This window comes from Anopheles gambiae, chromosome 3, assembly GCF_943734735.2.
Source record: "Anopheles gambiae chromosome 3, idAnoGambNW_F1_1, whole genome shotgun sequence".
Lineage (NCBI taxonomy): Eukaryota > Metazoa > Arthropoda > Insecta > Diptera > Culicidae > Anopheles > Anopheles gambiae.
In genome coordinates, this window is record NC_064602.1 from 59,613,235 (window position 1) to 59,628,697 (window position 15,463).

The 15,463-nt window shown below is 41.3% G+C and overlaps 2 protein-coding genes and 1 long non-coding RNA gene across 18 annotated transcripts in view; all 3 read right to left on the reverse strand.

Moving 5' to 3' along the window:
* Nucleotides 1-458: 458 nt before the first annotated feature.
* Nucleotides 459-1,977, reverse strand: LOC133394028 (uncharacterized). The gene is made up of 2 exons (XR_009766580.1): nt 1,283-1,977; nt 459-1,200 (listed from the first exon to the last, which is right to left on the reverse strand). It is a non-coding gene; the product is annotated as an uncharacterized LOC133394028 (long non-coding RNA).
* Nucleotides 1,978-3,917: 1,940 nt separating this feature from the next.
* LOC1272585 (uncharacterized) lies at nt 3,918-6,131 on the reverse strand. Of its 2 annotated transcripts, XM_061662385.1 has the most exons (3): nt 4,925-6,131; nt 4,257-4,766; nt 3,918-4,163 (listed from the first exon to the last, which is right to left on the reverse strand). In XM_061662385.1, the coding sequence occupies exons 1-3, from the start codon at nt 5,798-5,800 to the stop codon at nt 3,960-3,962; spliced, it is 1,590 nt and encodes a 529-aa protein (XP_061518369.1). In that variant the 5' UTR covers nt 5,801-6,131; the 3' UTR covers nt 3,918-3,959. The 2 variants fall into 2 exon arrangements, with proteins under 2 accessions (XP_061518369.1, XP_311494.3); XM_311494.3 differs by having other exon boundaries at nt 3,918-4,766.
* Nucleotides 6,132-6,195: 64 nt separating this feature from the next.
* Nucleotides 6,196-15,463, reverse strand: part of LOC1272584 (protein Fe65 homolog) — a 37,380-nt gene continuing 28,112 nt past the window's right edge. For 14 of the 15 annotated variants that reach the window (XM_061662376.1, XM_061662370.1, XM_061662375.1 and 11 more), the window contains 12 exons: nt 14,261-14,492; nt 13,849-14,180; nt 13,463-13,772; nt 13,181-13,370; nt 12,984-13,111; nt 12,450-12,455; nt 12,135-12,233; nt 11,912-12,042; nt 11,641-11,840; nt 11,384-11,566; nt 11,141-11,308; nt 6,196-11,047 (listed from right to left, as the gene is read on the reverse strand). In XM_061662376.1, the coding sequence (XP_061518360.1) occupies nt 11,162-11,308; nt 11,384-11,566; nt 11,641-11,840; nt 11,912-12,042; nt 12,135-12,233; nt 12,450-12,455; nt 12,984-13,111; nt 13,181-13,370; nt 13,463-13,772; nt 13,849-14,180; nt 14,261-14,492 (1,958 nt within the window). In that variant the 3' untranslated portion in view covers nt 6,196-11,047; nt 11,141-11,161. The remainder of the gene's footprint in view (nt 11,048-11,140; nt 11,309-11,383; nt 11,567-11,640; nt 11,841-11,911; nt 12,043-12,134; nt 12,234-12,449; nt 12,456-12,983; nt 13,112-13,180; nt 13,371-13,462; nt 13,773-13,848; nt 14,181-14,260; nt 14,493-15,463) is intronic. The other variant, XM_061662377.1, reaches the window with a different exon arrangement.

The window sequence follows — 15,463 nt, forward strand, 5'->3', positions numbered from 1 at the left end:
TGTGAATTGCATTATTAGAGAATTGCAAAAACGAGTATTAATGCATGGTAACTAAAAGTTGCAGAATAAATAACAAATGACAAATAAATAACAAATGACGACTCCGAACGACTCCGACTCCGGACGACTCCGAATGACTCCGAACGACTCCGAACGACTCCGGACGACTCCGACTCCGGGCGACTCCGGACAACTCCGAACGACTCCGACGACTCCGACGACTCCGAACGACTCCGAACGACTCCGAACGACTCCGGACGACTCCGACTCCGGACGACTCCGACTCCGGACGACTCCGACTCCGGACGACTCCGAACGACTCCGGACGACTCCGAACGACTCCGGACGACTCCGAACGACTCCAAACGACTCCGGATGACTCCGACTCCGGGCGACTCCGGGCGACTCCGTACGACTCCGGACGATTCCGAACGACTCCGGATATTGCAGCGCGGACCTACCTTCCGGAGTCGATTCCGAATTTATCGGAGTCGGATCGGAGTCGACTCCGGTTTTTTGCCAACTTTACTCATCACTAACCAACAAGTTGCAAAAGCTCTACAAAAGGGTAAAAGACAAAAGGCAGCTCGCATGGTTGTAGATATCTTTTGCAAGAAAGGTAAAATAATTACCTTTTAAAGGGTGTTCATGTACCTAGATGTACCTGGATGTTGGATGTACCTTGGAAAAAAAATCTCTTAATTTTTTCGACAGCCAGATGAAAAAAGTCCATTTTTTTCAAATGCAAACGTTAGTATACAGTGTAGTTCCCGAAATGTTCACCCTCTCGTCCCGGATGGCACTCTCTTGTGCCTGCATTTGACCTGCGGGCCGGACTTTCTGTTCTAGTGGCTTTGGATGAAACGTCTCAGTGAGGTATTGCTACATCACTGCCACAGAATAAATACTGTATGTGTAGTAGCGACTAAAAGAAGTGTTCTTTCAGTATAAAAAATAATAATAATAGAAATAGAAAACTTATCGTTTATTACGTATTCTATTTTTATAAATGTTGACTACATTACATATTCCGTCAAATCCATCTATCATATACCCCCATACGATAGGTTGATCGATCATTATGCGTACTACACCTAGTGCAATGAGCTCGGCAACTTCTGTTTCAGTGAAACTACTTCCTCCTGCGTATATTGGAGTATTTATGAAAATTGACTGCTTTATCATCTGGATAAGTTTAACCTATCGCGTAATGCAAATGGGAAAGTAGTACTTGTTTTATTCTTAAAGAAGTTTTTATTTGCAATCAGTTGATCATACTCACGAATATTGGGAAAGGCGTGTATTCATCAATAACCACACAGATGATGTCGACACCTGCGTAGAGCGCTTGGAAAATTAGATCCTGTTGCGTGGTAGATACGCATGCAATTACTGGAGCTTCCGTACAACAACGAAACTGATCAATAAACCATGTCACAGGTTTTGCTTCCCTAGCTGGCGGCAGCATATATTTTGACCGATAAATAGCTTCGCCCTGGGTTCGATGAAGGTCAGAAAACCGGACGTGAGGTTGTTCGTTGAATATGCTCATCACATGATTGGAGGGCCCCAAGAAGGATAACACAAAAGCACTAAAACCACAATGTTCGGCTTGTCTCACCAAGGATCGTAGCATACACTCATCTACAAACGGGAACACCTCGAGCCAACGCACCGTTGTTGGTTTAAAAATGCTTCCGTCAAGTTCTTCCATCGATACGGGTGATTTTAATGTATGAACGTACGGCAATTGAAAATGTTCCGCTATTTTCGCTGCAGTAAGAAATATAGATGCATTATGGTGAAGGGCAGCGTTTGTGATAGAAATTGGTCCTATAACCAACGGCACATCTACTGGCGTTTTTTCTGTGGAAATGCGCAAAGAACACTGATCCAGATCCATTGCAACGTACGTCTAATCGTAAACTGAGCGGTTTGAGCAATGGTGCGTGTTCGACAAGCGCGTGTAACGTGGTAAAGCAGACGTAGTGATAATTAAAGCCCACTAGTGGCACAAGACAATTAATAGAGGTCGGTAAATTGGTGCTCGTGAATGAACCGTATCACTCATCAAACAAGACACATCTAAAAAGTAAATAATTACAAACATTCACCAAAAGAAACACAATAACTAACCGATGCAAGCGCATTAGTTCCTTATGCAAATATAGCATGTCGCTAAATCTAGCACCCTAGAAAGGAAATTGGTACTGAACAAGAAAGATCATTTTGCATGAGTCTCACGTCTTAGATTTGCCATCCTTTATTTAATTTATAATACAGAGGAGGAGGTTATAGGTTCGATTCCTCAATGAACCGAGCGCACATACCAAATATTGATACAAACATAAGTCACAGATTAATCGATCACATAGTGTCAAGTGAACTGCGCTTTAGTTCGTGCAGTTTTAGAACATGGATGTTTGCTTGTCCATTTGTAGAGCAACAAAACAACTGAAAAATACAAAGAAAAATTATCCGGTTCCGTTTCAGAAACTACCTTGGAGTAATCTGAATTTACTGCCACCCTACCGATCGCCTCGAAACACTTGAACACCGCAAAACAGGCAAATCCTTATGTTGCCAGTTTACTAAAGAGCTCCATCTACGCTCCAAACATTTCAGAGAAGTCATACCAGAGGTGCACACAACGCAATGATGGAGAAAGTGAAAGATATATTAAATGTGTCTTCTCACATTCACTAATATCAGTCGACTACGATTCCGATTCCGGACGATTTCGAACGATTACAACAGTTCCGTAGATTCCGACGATTCCAGACGATTCCGAACGATTCCGATGCTTTCGATGATTCCGGACGATTCCGGATGGTTTCTCGGTGAGTGATTGGGTAGGGTTCTGAATAGGTTCTGAAATTTGATGGAATCGTCCGTTTTTGTGAATTTAGCGCTACTCTAGTCCCATGGTACAGTCGGCCACTCGCACGACTGTACAAACATACAAACGTTCAAGCCCTGTATTGACCGAGCCTCTCTCTCATACTCTGGATTGATTATCCTTCTATGGGTTAAAAAATAAGTCACGGTAGCCTAACTGTGGCTTAGGCACGGTAATCGCATTAGTGGCTTAGGCAGGCTTGTAGCAAATGCGGTTATTGCGCCAAATTAGAAAAAGAAGAATGATATTGGCACTCTTCTACAAATTATAACGTAAATCAGATATGGTAGTCCGTGACTAAACCTTGATTTCAATGCTGTATTTGTGTTGTTTCCGACACATATATTTCATTAAAAATATAGAATGGAATAATAATCAACGGAACATTTGTTGTAAAATATCATCAAATCATACTTTTAACCGCAGATGTATTTATTTCAAATACAATCAGTATGCTTATATGCCGCCATTACTTTGGTTCACCACAACACCCATAACTGAACTATTTCTATCGATCATTAAAAAACCATCTTCCACTGATCGACTCATGTTCTACGATACACGATCATGAACACACCATAGATTCATTGTTTGTGGAACGGCATTGGCTGGTAAATCAAGGTAACATTCCTTATGACCAAGAACGTAACGTAATCAGTTGGTAACGAAAAAAGAGCACTTTAAGGACCTTGTAACAAATATAAAATATAATTTTACAGTAAACTCATATGATAGGTTCATATAAATGCAATTCTTACTTATTTCATAAACACCTGGTAATGTATCATTCTGATCATTAATTATCAAACATCCTGCGACAAAATGTTAAGTTAATCTATTGCAACAATATTCTGCACATACACAATGAGGAAAGAACAGCATTATCCAAAAAGTAACTTATTTATGTTTAGCTTTTCGAATATGTCTTACAATTTCTTTCAATCGAATACATACTATAATGAAGTATAGAATGGAAGACGTTGCATTTAATACTTATGTTCAGTAAAAAGCAGCATTATTAATTTATGTATCAGTATTGTTTATTATACCATCGCATTGGTTAGTTATTACAATTTTCATTGCTCACAGCACAAAGATTTTGCAGAGAGTGGGATTTGAAGCGTCTTTGCGGGTTATCTTTTCTGTTGATTACGGTTCTTGCTGTTCGTATATTACCGTCCGATGGACATGCGGACGCAACGTTGCCATTACACTTCGACAGGTTGTTCGTGTTGGACCGGTATATTCCTCGAGGTACGCTAAGCTGCAAAGGAACGTTGCGATATGGAGGAGGTGCAGTTACAGTAAATTTGGATAAATGGTGCTTAGTCTCCGCACATGGTTGCGCATCACTAACCGCTGTATCGATGCAGCGCTGCTGAAAGGTTACCCCTCGTTCAGATGCATTTTCCGTAATTTTTCGCATTCCTGCTTGCTCTACATCATCCTGTTCCGCATCCTGAATTGTGTCCGTGTCGACCGTTTCAGCATTGCTTCTACGATCGCGCGTTCGGTAACGATCGCTGCGAAAGCTGTCACCTCGCCAGGAGCTCCTCATTCGATCTACTGCAGATGGATAGTACAGCTGCACCTCATGGCAAACGTGCTGTGGTGTCACATCAGCCAACGTACCACATCCCGCATTGAGCATCGTTGACTCTAGCTCGGTTTTCAGAATGTCTAGTACTTCTTCCACGCCTCGCTGTCCATTAACGGCCAGTCCGTACACCGCGGCACGACCGACAAATACCATTCGTGCACCAATTGCTAGGGCTTTGAACGCGTCCGTACCTTGGCTAACACCACTATCTAGCATTACCTCTAACCGGTTTCCAACAGCATGCACTATCTCTGGTAATACTTCAATCTGAAATTGAACAAGTGCATGCATGAGAGCTTATCTTGTTGATAAAATAGTTTAAAAAATCGTTGCAAATTTAATAGACATCCAATTTTTAAGGTGCTATCAATTAGACTCAGGACAAAATAACAGTACCAAAACCGTTGAAGCATAATGATATTTACCGCAGCAGGTGCATAATCGAGCTGGCGGCCTCCACTGTTGGACACAATCAATCCATGCACGCCAATGTCTGCAGCAATGAGGGCATCTGCTCGATTAAGAATGCCCTTCACGATGACTGGTAGCGTTGTGATGCTCATTAGCCATTGTATGGCGTCCCATCCGAGGCTAGGATCAAGCTGACTGCGCACGTAGTCGAGCACGCTGGCCGAGCATGGCTGACTGGCCTTGCCGTTTCCGTTGGCACCATTGCCACCAGGAACAAAGTTAGCGCATGTAACCTTTGCCGGCAGCGTCAACGGATTACGGCGCTCTGACCGGCTCAGCCCGGGTGCCGGTGTATCCACACTAACGACAAGCGCCCGAAACCGCGCTTTCTCGGCACGACGCACTAGACACTCGGTTAGCTCCCGGTCTTTGAAGATGTACAGCTGGAACCACTTTGGGGCACGCGGCACAGCCTCCGCCAGCTCCTCGATCGATACGCTCGAAAGGACGCTCAGCACAAACGGCACACCGTGTGTTCGGGCAGCTTTTGCCATCGCCTTTTCGCCCTCCGGATGAGCAAGACATTGCAGCGCAACAGGAGCAATCCCGATAGGCATTCGGTAGCTTACGCCGAAGGATGTCACTGCCAGGGATCGACTGCCCCCAATACGCTGCAGACATCGGGGCCGTATAATCAAACGGTCGAAAGCGGCACGATTTTGTGCCACGGTTCGTTCACTGGCCGCCCCGCCACGACAATATTCGACGACGGTGCCATCAACCGTTTCACAAACACGCCGTTCATAGTCAGCAACCGAGGCTAGTCCACAGCGTAGACTTTCCGTGAGTGCTGGTGAACGCTTCGCACGAAAAAACTGATCAAATACCATCCGTGTCTGTGTAAGCAACTACAATACCAACACTATTTTGATTGCACAAACGGCGGCGTTTGTGGTACCGAAGTTTACTTTTCGGTAGTTGTTCACTGACTATCGCGGTTCTAATTGTGCTTTGACTGCCGATGGCTGACCGTAAACGATGTTAGTAAACGGCGCCAATAGTGGAGGGAGTAAACCAAACACGAAACACACATCAACTTACTACTGTATTGCGCACAAGGGACCGGACATATACTCACAGTTCATTCACATCAATATTGTTGTTTTTAGCTTAATTTGAAGTCACAAATGAACTGTTAAAAAAAGAAGAAAAAAACACATTTCAGACCGTTTTGCTCGATAACTGTATGGTGGTATCCTATCATAAATAAATGCGCGATAAAAAGTTTGTGTTTATACGTCTTCTTATATATTTTATATGTGTATATATATTTTTTTATACAATTTTACATTATAATCAAAAGCGATGCAGTCGATTGTTTGTTCAGCTGTCCTTTGAAGCGCTGTCGTTTTGCCGTCCCATTTTGCGGTTTCGTTCAGTGTCTTGAAGTGTCCCTTTTCTGCATGGTTTGTTTTGTTTAATTTACCCATTACACAAACGCCCAATGCTGTACTTTCAATTTCTACGTATTGCCCGTTGTGTTTCGTCGTAAATAAGGTTGCACCTGCTATGAGTATTCATCTTAAATTAAAAACGTAAGCCGTATTATCTTGGGATATTATATTGATTTAACGAATCTCAACGGCAGGAGCATCCGTTTCGCAATAAATCAAACTTATGATAAACATTTCAAAACCGTCCTGTGCGTACGCATGTATGTATGTTACATCAACTAGCAATGATTGATCAAGTTCAAGTTCAAAATCCGCGTCAATATGCTGTTTAACAGCGCGAGACAACGTATGTGGTGCAGTGTGCAATTTTTACGCTCCATTGCTCAATAGTGCATCGATATTAGCGCACACCACAGATCACGCCAACACTAGCTAAACTTGAAGAAACAAAAAAACAAATCACCCCGTTTGAATCGATTGGTGTTGAGGGCAAAGGAAATGAGTAACTAAAATTTGGGTCATTTACATCAACCCAATAAATGAAGGAACGCACAAGACATGCAGGTGAAGAATAGGACTTTAGCAGTTAAGAAGTTTGAAAATCATTTTTAATTATTACTGCATGAGATATTGTGCTGTCGTGGTTGGGTTTTTGTTTTGTTAACTATTGTTGATCAATGATACCTCTGTTCAAACGAATCACGGCACAAAAAGAGGTATTAAATTTCATTGAAATTTTAGAAAATTCCGTATGTGGTGCATCAAGTGTAATAAAAAATAAACTGTTTTTTTTTTTGTTTAATTACGTAGTTTTGTTTTCTTCATGTGATTTGTAGATATTTTTTATAGTAGTAGTACAACTCTCATAACATGTCCATTTGTTTTCGGGTTTTAAGTGGTATTCGCGAGTGTTTAGCTGATCTGCATTTTTTTCTATTCACTTTTGAACCGTTTTAAATCGCTAACTCATTAGTATGTTTATTTATCCTGCTGTTATGTGTTACCTTGTTACTGCTACTACATCTGTAGGTTCATCTTGCCAGTTCAGTTCGTTCCAAAAGTTCAGCTAGTTGGTCTGTGGTGTTAGCGTAAAATGTTCAAGCGATAGCAGCGGCACTGTCGAATTTAGCTTTCAGCTCCCATATGATAGTGATACATTTGTTAATCGGATGTATTCCGATGTCTGTACATCGTGAATCAAGTATTGGTTTTATGATAAAAATAATAGTTAGGTGTTTTTTCCATCGCCATGCATACGTTTTGTGGGACAAGAATTATCTCATGGGGAAAGCGTTTCGCTTTGACCGAATCGTTTATGCACAAGAGCGTATGCTTTTAGCGCATTTTTTAGCGCAGCACGTATAAGCCGTATAAGCTGGCCTACAAATGTTTTAAAAATAGTGTTTAAAAAAAGATTAAAATAGGTTGACCCAGCCATTCAGCATTAACAAAATCCATCACAATTGTTTAACACTTCTTTTGTTTTATTTAGCAAGGACGGCCGTTTAACTGTACTCTTACAGTTGCATTCGCGCATACAACATTCGATTAAATAATGGCAAGGGACACTAAAATGGCCAATCACAAATCAAGTACACCATACGCTTTTGGATAATTTTGTTCAAGCCCTTTATTTAAATTATACCAAAACAGAAATCGTTTCATGCCTGACAAACCGGTGGATGAAAAGTATCTTGAACGAACGGAATGTTGTCATTTCACAATTCGGTATAGCTAGTCATACAAAAAACCTGCAAAATTACATGATATTAGCATCTGTTGGTAGTATTTCTTTCTCATTGTATTGTATTGTGATACACGATTGTTTCTTGCAAGCTTTATCAAGCCGTTTTTGTTTTACCTAGTATCGATTATGTCTAATGTTTCATGTTTGTAACATTTTGTTTACAAGATTTTCGTTATATCTCTTTGGTAGCACAAAATAGCTCGATGTGATTCTCATTCTGCTGTCTATCTTTACTTTGTCGCTTTTTGCATGAGTATGCGGTATGCGGTATCCTCTCACCGGGATGCTACGTGTAAGCTTCAACAAAAATATAGCAAGACATACAGCTAAGAAAATCTTTTCTCTCGTTTTTCTCGTCTCTCTTCCTCCTTTGCTTGGTTTGTTTGTCTATTTTGGGGAGGCAACCAGCATGCCAGCATATTCTCTGTTTCATTTAAATTCCTGATTTCTTGTTTTCGGTGTAGTGAGTCAATAAGGGTTTCCTCTGTATATCGAATATAGCACAATTGGTCCATGCAATGTAGTACAATATAGGAAGGAGCTATCAAACTATCTCGTTCCAAAGATCATGACTTTGTTTCACTAAAAGTGACAGATTAATTGACTATAAAATTATTAAACATGACGGTACAAACATAAATGAGATGATATTTGTGATTTGACATAAGTATTCTATAGCCAGCCCACTACAAATAGTTGATGTTGTAGATTAGTTAGTAAACTAATAAATGAAAACACTAAACTAAATGTTTGAAAATCAAACAGCCCCAACAGTTTTTTAAGCGCAATTGATCATAACGGTAGGACTTGCATATTCGCATGCTGGAACCAAGCATACAAATAGACATCACACAGGAACGTTACTGAAAGGACGAATTTGTACCACAACTTCAACGTCGACGGAAAATTGTGAGAAGGGAAACGATTATTTCTGGGCAGATTATTTTGTATCTTTTAAAAAAAATCCTCCCTAAATCCTATTTGCGAGCCTTTGGTTTGTTTGGTTGCCACTGTACTTTTCCCGCTTCAACACAATTCTCTATTTCATTTTTCTTTGCACATAATTTCACCTCACTCTCACCCATCCACATTTCTTCATTCCTTCGATTTTGTTTCGCTATAAATTTAGAATAGTTCCTAAAGCAAACGCAATCTGTGATATAGCAAAAATAATATATCTATCGTTTTGTCATTATCTCTTTCGTATGTTCAGCACCGCTACTACTATATTTAGTCATTGAGGCGGTAGCTATCACTGTTTTTTTAAGGGAAAGCAACGGATCGGTTTACGTACACGCTAGGCAAAAGGCGTTACACAAGCTGTTTTCATAGTTTTCTAAAACTGATTTACATGGTGCACATAGCATTGTGTGTGATTTTTTCTTGTTTTTTTGTTGCTGCCCTGAAACTTTAGCCCTACCACCTTCAAATCTGTATTATGAGGGTTTCGGGTCATCCGCTCTTAGTTCGCTTACCTCTTTAAGTGTAACTTGCCCTGTTTCCTTTCTTTTTTTATTACTGCTGCTTTGTTACAAAAATATAGAAATGTAAATTTATATACACCGAGCGTGGAAATATATCTAAATTGAACGGCAGTTTCGATTCGCTAATGGTATGTTTTATTCTAAAGAATAGAGTTGGTATGAATAAATGTAGATAAAAAAAAGAAACGCACAAGAAAACAATTAAAAGGCTTGAAAAGCAAGCTCTTTGCCTGATCTACCACCTTGTCCCTCGTGAGAATTTCGATGACATTGAGAACATATTTTATTGCGGAAATTTACGTTACGGCTCGAATCCGTACGTTGTCGACACTAAAACAAACTGAAACATTGTCGTAATAGCAATACAAAACTGAAATTAATTTCACTCCCATTTTGCTTTTAGTATAAGCAAACAAAACTGTAAACTTCCTTAGAGTATACACATTTGTGAATCACACAGTTTAGTTTCCCAAGAAATAAGCATGCCTATTTCATGCTCAAGCATGCAGCACTTGTGAAGCCAAGCCAAGGTGGTACGCATTACCTTCTTTCGGTAGATAACTTCGTGCTTCCACGATCCTCGTTTTTGCGATACATTTACCTTTCGGCAGAGTCAATCTGCGCCAATTACGCGTATAACAACATTACAAACTGCCGCCAGTTCAGCCGTAATCATTGAACATTAATGGAAATGATCGTGCAATGCTACAAATGTAAACTAAGCGATCCATCATCTAGTTTCACGCATATCGACCGCACAGCAGCCAACTCTCGCATACAGAAGATCTACGACACACTTTTACAAAATGCATCCAATAATGTTCAAAATTCTTTGTTGTAGGATCTACAGGGCGATCTACGCTCACAGTGCACTAGGGTGATGTACCAAACGTTCTCCTAATTCCATCAATACAGCGACAAGGCGAAAGTGTAGCAATATCGAACGTTGCTTTAGCAAGCACGCATTGAAGCGAATGCATGTTTGATATAGAATGGTTAATGCGTTGTCCTTCGTCTTATGTCTGGCGGTGCTATATAATGCACCAGTGGCTGTAGCATTAAAAGTGTATTCAGCTCTTCTTAAGTAACTTGTTGCCAGTCCGAGCAGTTTCCAAATGATTCTTCCATGACGGAATCAAGCGTCTTAATACTACCGTCATTAATCGTATCGATAGCAGCTTGATTGGCCTCATGGTTTATATTTGCCGGTTTCGGTTGGTTATCGTCGATCGCTACACTCGAGTGTGGCTCTGCCGCTCCTAAACCCTTGCCAGAAGTAGTTTTCCGGCGTTGGTTGTTGCTGTATTTGACTAAGTTTATCTTTTGCCAGGCTACTGGCAGCATCGAATGCTAAGGACTGTTCGGATGCTCAAAAATTTTCTTGCTGATCAATGGCGATTGCAGATGCCGATGCGGAATAACTTCCCTCTCTGGAGGAAGTGGCCAGATTTCCTGAAATGGAGGAAAAATACACACACCAAATCACACACTACACACGAAAGATGTACATTTAAGTGTCAAACTACGGTGTAAAAGCAATCTTACCTGCAGAGATCTGGCTCGTTCTCAGGAACTGACCTTATCCTTTTTAAGCGAGAACGAGCTCATCAAGTTTTTTAAAGTCGCACCAATTCCCTTTCCTGGCGTTTGCGAATCGGCTGAGTAACGGCCGCTGCCTTCAGGGTGAGCATCCAAACATTTTTGGTAACGCAACTGCAGAAAAAAATAAAAAAAAGTGCAGAATTAGTGTGGTTTCAGTACAAAAATCACAAACGCCTATACCCTTACCTTACAAGCGGCTTCTATCGTTTTGCAAAGTGGTCCGCTTGTTGGTTCACAGTAAAATACATGTGCTACAAACTTATCCTGTGCAGTGTGCATGATGAATGCGCACTGCTGCACATTTTTACCAATACCCAAGAAGCTTAAGTACCGTACACGACATTCGCTAAGCAAGCGTCCATCAGGATCCTGCATGGATGTAATGAGAAATGCATAGGTTAGAAAATGTGACACACTAATCCTATTGACTGGAGAACACTAACCGATGAGTTGACGCTAATCATACTAGGAGCTACTGCGACATTTACAGAGTCCCAGTTTTCTGGTAGCGTGCAGGAAGTCAGTTTATCGATGGCATCATTCAGCACCTCCATTCCGGTCGGTTGGTTTACTTCCACACAGCCAACGTACTGTGCCCGTAATACTTTCTTCGGTTCTTCCATTGGAGTAGGGAATGATTGTGCTATAGGAAACGGAATTCGAAAAAAATCAGATAACAGCTCGAATCACATTTCGGCAACTAGCAAAACCTACGGTGTCGTATCCAGCGTCGGTTTTCAGTCGGTAGATCCGTGGGACGTATAGCGCACCGTGTGCTGTTCATGTTGGATCCATTTGCATCGAGTTGGAGGGAACGTTCGATCATTATTCGCTTACAAATATCTCTGCAAATGGGAAACAGTTCAATGTGTGGTTACAACCTAACTTCGCTACAAAAGTGCCAATCCATCTAACGGCACGAAATATGACTGTGTACCTGAGCGTATTTGCAATCGTCCTGGCAGCAGTTTCACAGCGAAACACGTGACACATGTGTATTCTGGTGAGACGATCACGCGCAACATACGCAAAATCCCTGCAATGAAAGCGAAAAGAACACAAAAACACACAAATACAATCGGAGCTATACGCCGTGGGTTTACTTATTGCTTTAACGCTATCGATTGCTTTCCATTCCTAAACTCGTATCTCGCGTATCTCGGGGGAGCTCACTGCTGCGTGTAGCAAGGACCCTCCGGGTTGATATGGGTGCGAGACGTTACGTACTTATGGCTCGATTCCATTAATTTACCTTTCACTGCAAACCGGACAAAACGTCCGCATCGTTCAGATACGCGAGTTGTGTTTGTGTTTATATCGTATAAGTGTGGTGTCGTGCATCGTTACCACCATCATCATTATCATCGTCGCCATCAATAAAACGCCGGTACGTAGAAATGAAAACGGAAAAGAAAAACATGTATAGAAAACGAGAAAATCGATAACAGTAAAGAGATGGAAAACAACGCCAGGAGGAAGGAGCAACGTGTTGTGAGTAAGAACAGCAAGCAAGATGTTTAGGAAATCGTGATAGAATACAACAAATAATTAAACTCACAAAAGAACAACCAACGCAGATAGCAACACAACAAGATGAGCGTATACATTACAAAATAAATACAGAAATAAAGGAACCGTTTTCGTTGCACGTGAATCTCATGGGTGTATGAGTGGCGATTGTTGGTCATATCCGATGCTATCGGTGATGGGTACCGAATTGCTGTAAGCCTAATAAAAAATCCCTAATGCCTGATCTGAGCTACGTCCTCGTCAGAATTGCACTTACCGGCCATTATCACGTCCGACACCCCATACGCGTATCGTGTGAATTGGCTGTGAGTTTAATATTGTCAAATTTTCCGGATCTATCAACTTCAGTGCGCCTTCGTCAAGGTCCATGAACAAATCTTTACCCTAAGGGGCACAAGAAAACAATTAGTTAGTAACATTTCCGCAGCACATTTTTCAGTACTGTTGACATACATCACCCCAGCGCCCCACTACGTCGAGCATATCGTTGCGCCCTAAGGACAGATCAACGATGCATTTATTAACGGCTTTGGATGAGCGTTCCGGTGTTAAATCTTCTTCCGCAATCTCGACCCAACCAAGCGAACGCACCGCAAACCGAATTGGTCGATCTGTATCAGATTTGAGAGGGAAGCTTCGTCGCCTAGATGCAAAAAGTAAAGGAAATCGAAAACCACGTGCGTATGTTTATGGAGCCTTTCAAACTTTACGAAGGCACTTAAACCCGACACTCACTTCAACGCCACATCCTCCCGGCGGCGTCGCTCGTCTTCCTGATCCAATGCCGAGCTGGTGCTACTTCTGGTGACGGAGGACGTCATACTGTCGTAGAGGGCGGATTTGCTGTTGCCACTAGCGCCATTGCCTTCCTTCGGATTGCCGTACAGATTGTTCAAGGCCTGGGTGAAGGAGGAATTCTGTATACTTCGCGGTATGGGAATGCTGGGTGTCTTCAATTCACGACTGCTAGCGTCCTTTGGCCACACAGGCGGTTCGCGCTGGATGGTGCCCGATTTGATATGCCAGTAGTAAGCACCTCCATTGTCTGTGTATTATCATTAAAGCATGAATAGAAGTTTTGTTCGCTGCTCCACCGAAAGTGTAACTACATGTTCACCTACCCTCGTGTTTCTCCCAGCCCGGTGGTAGATCGTTTGTTTTGTCCTTGTCTTCGATTGCGTCGATATCTTCCCGCTTTCCTTTCTCCTCGCCATCCCTCGCACCGTCTCCGTCCGGCTCGTCGTCGTCAGCGTCGTCCTCTTCCGGTGGCACTTCCCCTACCTCGGTCTGTTTCCGCTTGTTCGGCAACGCGTACAGGTCGTCCGAATTGAGCGTGCCGGGAATGTGTTGAATCTCTTGCGTTTTTTCGCCATGCTCCGGTTCCTGATCTTTCTGCGTTTTCGACTCGTTCGGAGACGTGTCGCTAAGCAACGTTTTCTTTTCCTTCGGGGAACTGTCAAACAGCCAGAACACATTATCAATGCTGAAGATGCTGGAAGGCAACGCACGCCGATGGAAATTCAAAATAGCTACCTTTCGTCTGCACCGCCCTTCAGCTCTACGCCCATTGTGCCAAGGTCAAGCATTCCGTAACCCTTGCGATTGTTGCCGATCATTTGCGAACCATTCTGTACGCCCGCAATCGGTCGTAGTGTACCCTGCTGCTGCAATTCAGAAATGATTTCCTCGTACAGATGAGAATTGCGTTCCATTCGCTGAGGATCCATATGATAGTTGGGGTTTTCGTAACTCAAAAGACCATTTTCTGTAGTGACAAAGGAAATAAATGGTAGTAGGTAGAACAAAACAACCAAATCTTGTGAATTTAAAAGCTAGCAGCAAACTTATGGGCGTAACATTCAATCACTGTCCAGCATTTGTGTATTAGTTTAACATATTAGCATTTAACGTAATTGTGAAATTGATGTATATTTGTCCTAGTCTTCATCGTTTTTCTAATATGTACTGTTTCTGTTTATTTTGAAAGTACAGTAACACCACGCTGAATAGGAACTGTCTAGTTATCATCGATAAGAAGAACAAATTGTTATTTAAATGAGATACACGGCTAGTAGGATCCAAAATCTTACCAATTTTTGAATTGGATTTCTTGTTCTTAAACCAACATCATCAATGTTACTTGTTGACAAGAAATGAGGTGGAATAAATATTGATTTTTACCAAATATTATTCTTGTACACTACACCTTTTAAAAATAACGTCACCTAGTTATCGATGATTGTTTTTGTTATGGCAATCATATACTTTTGGATTTTTTAAAATAAAAATCTTAAATTTATTTAAACAATATTTTGCCCAAACAAAAATCACACGGAAATTTGTATTCTAGACAATAATCACCTGTATAATAAGAGCTTACACTTATCACTTATATGGGGAGTGCATAGAATGCTCCAACATCTTTAATACATTATTAAAAACCTGTAAATCAATAAACCAAAATTAATCTCGCCATTACCGCGTTACATGTTTCATGTAACAAGTTGTTTTTAAAAACAAATACAGTAAATTGTCGATCATCCGGGGACGGATTATTGCAGTGAATGAGTAGTAATAAATCATTTGCAATCAAACTGTCTGTATTGACACGAATTATATTAGCAGTAAATTAAAACATTTGTGAACTAAGACTCTTTTAAACTCTTTTCGAAGTTTAGTTTGAAGTTAGTACGCTAACTCGATCAGTACTAGTTATAAGAATAGTCGCACGAAAAC

Coding starts and splice junctions, on each gene's coding strand:
- LOC1272585 (XM_311494.3), bottom strand. CDS start 5,800: ATGGTATTTGATCAGTTTTTTCGTGCGAAGCGTTCACCAGCACTCACG. Junction 4,767..4,924: donor TCGATTATGCACCTGCTGCG/GTAAATATCATT, acceptor GTTCAATTTCAG/ATTGAAGTATTACCAGAGAT.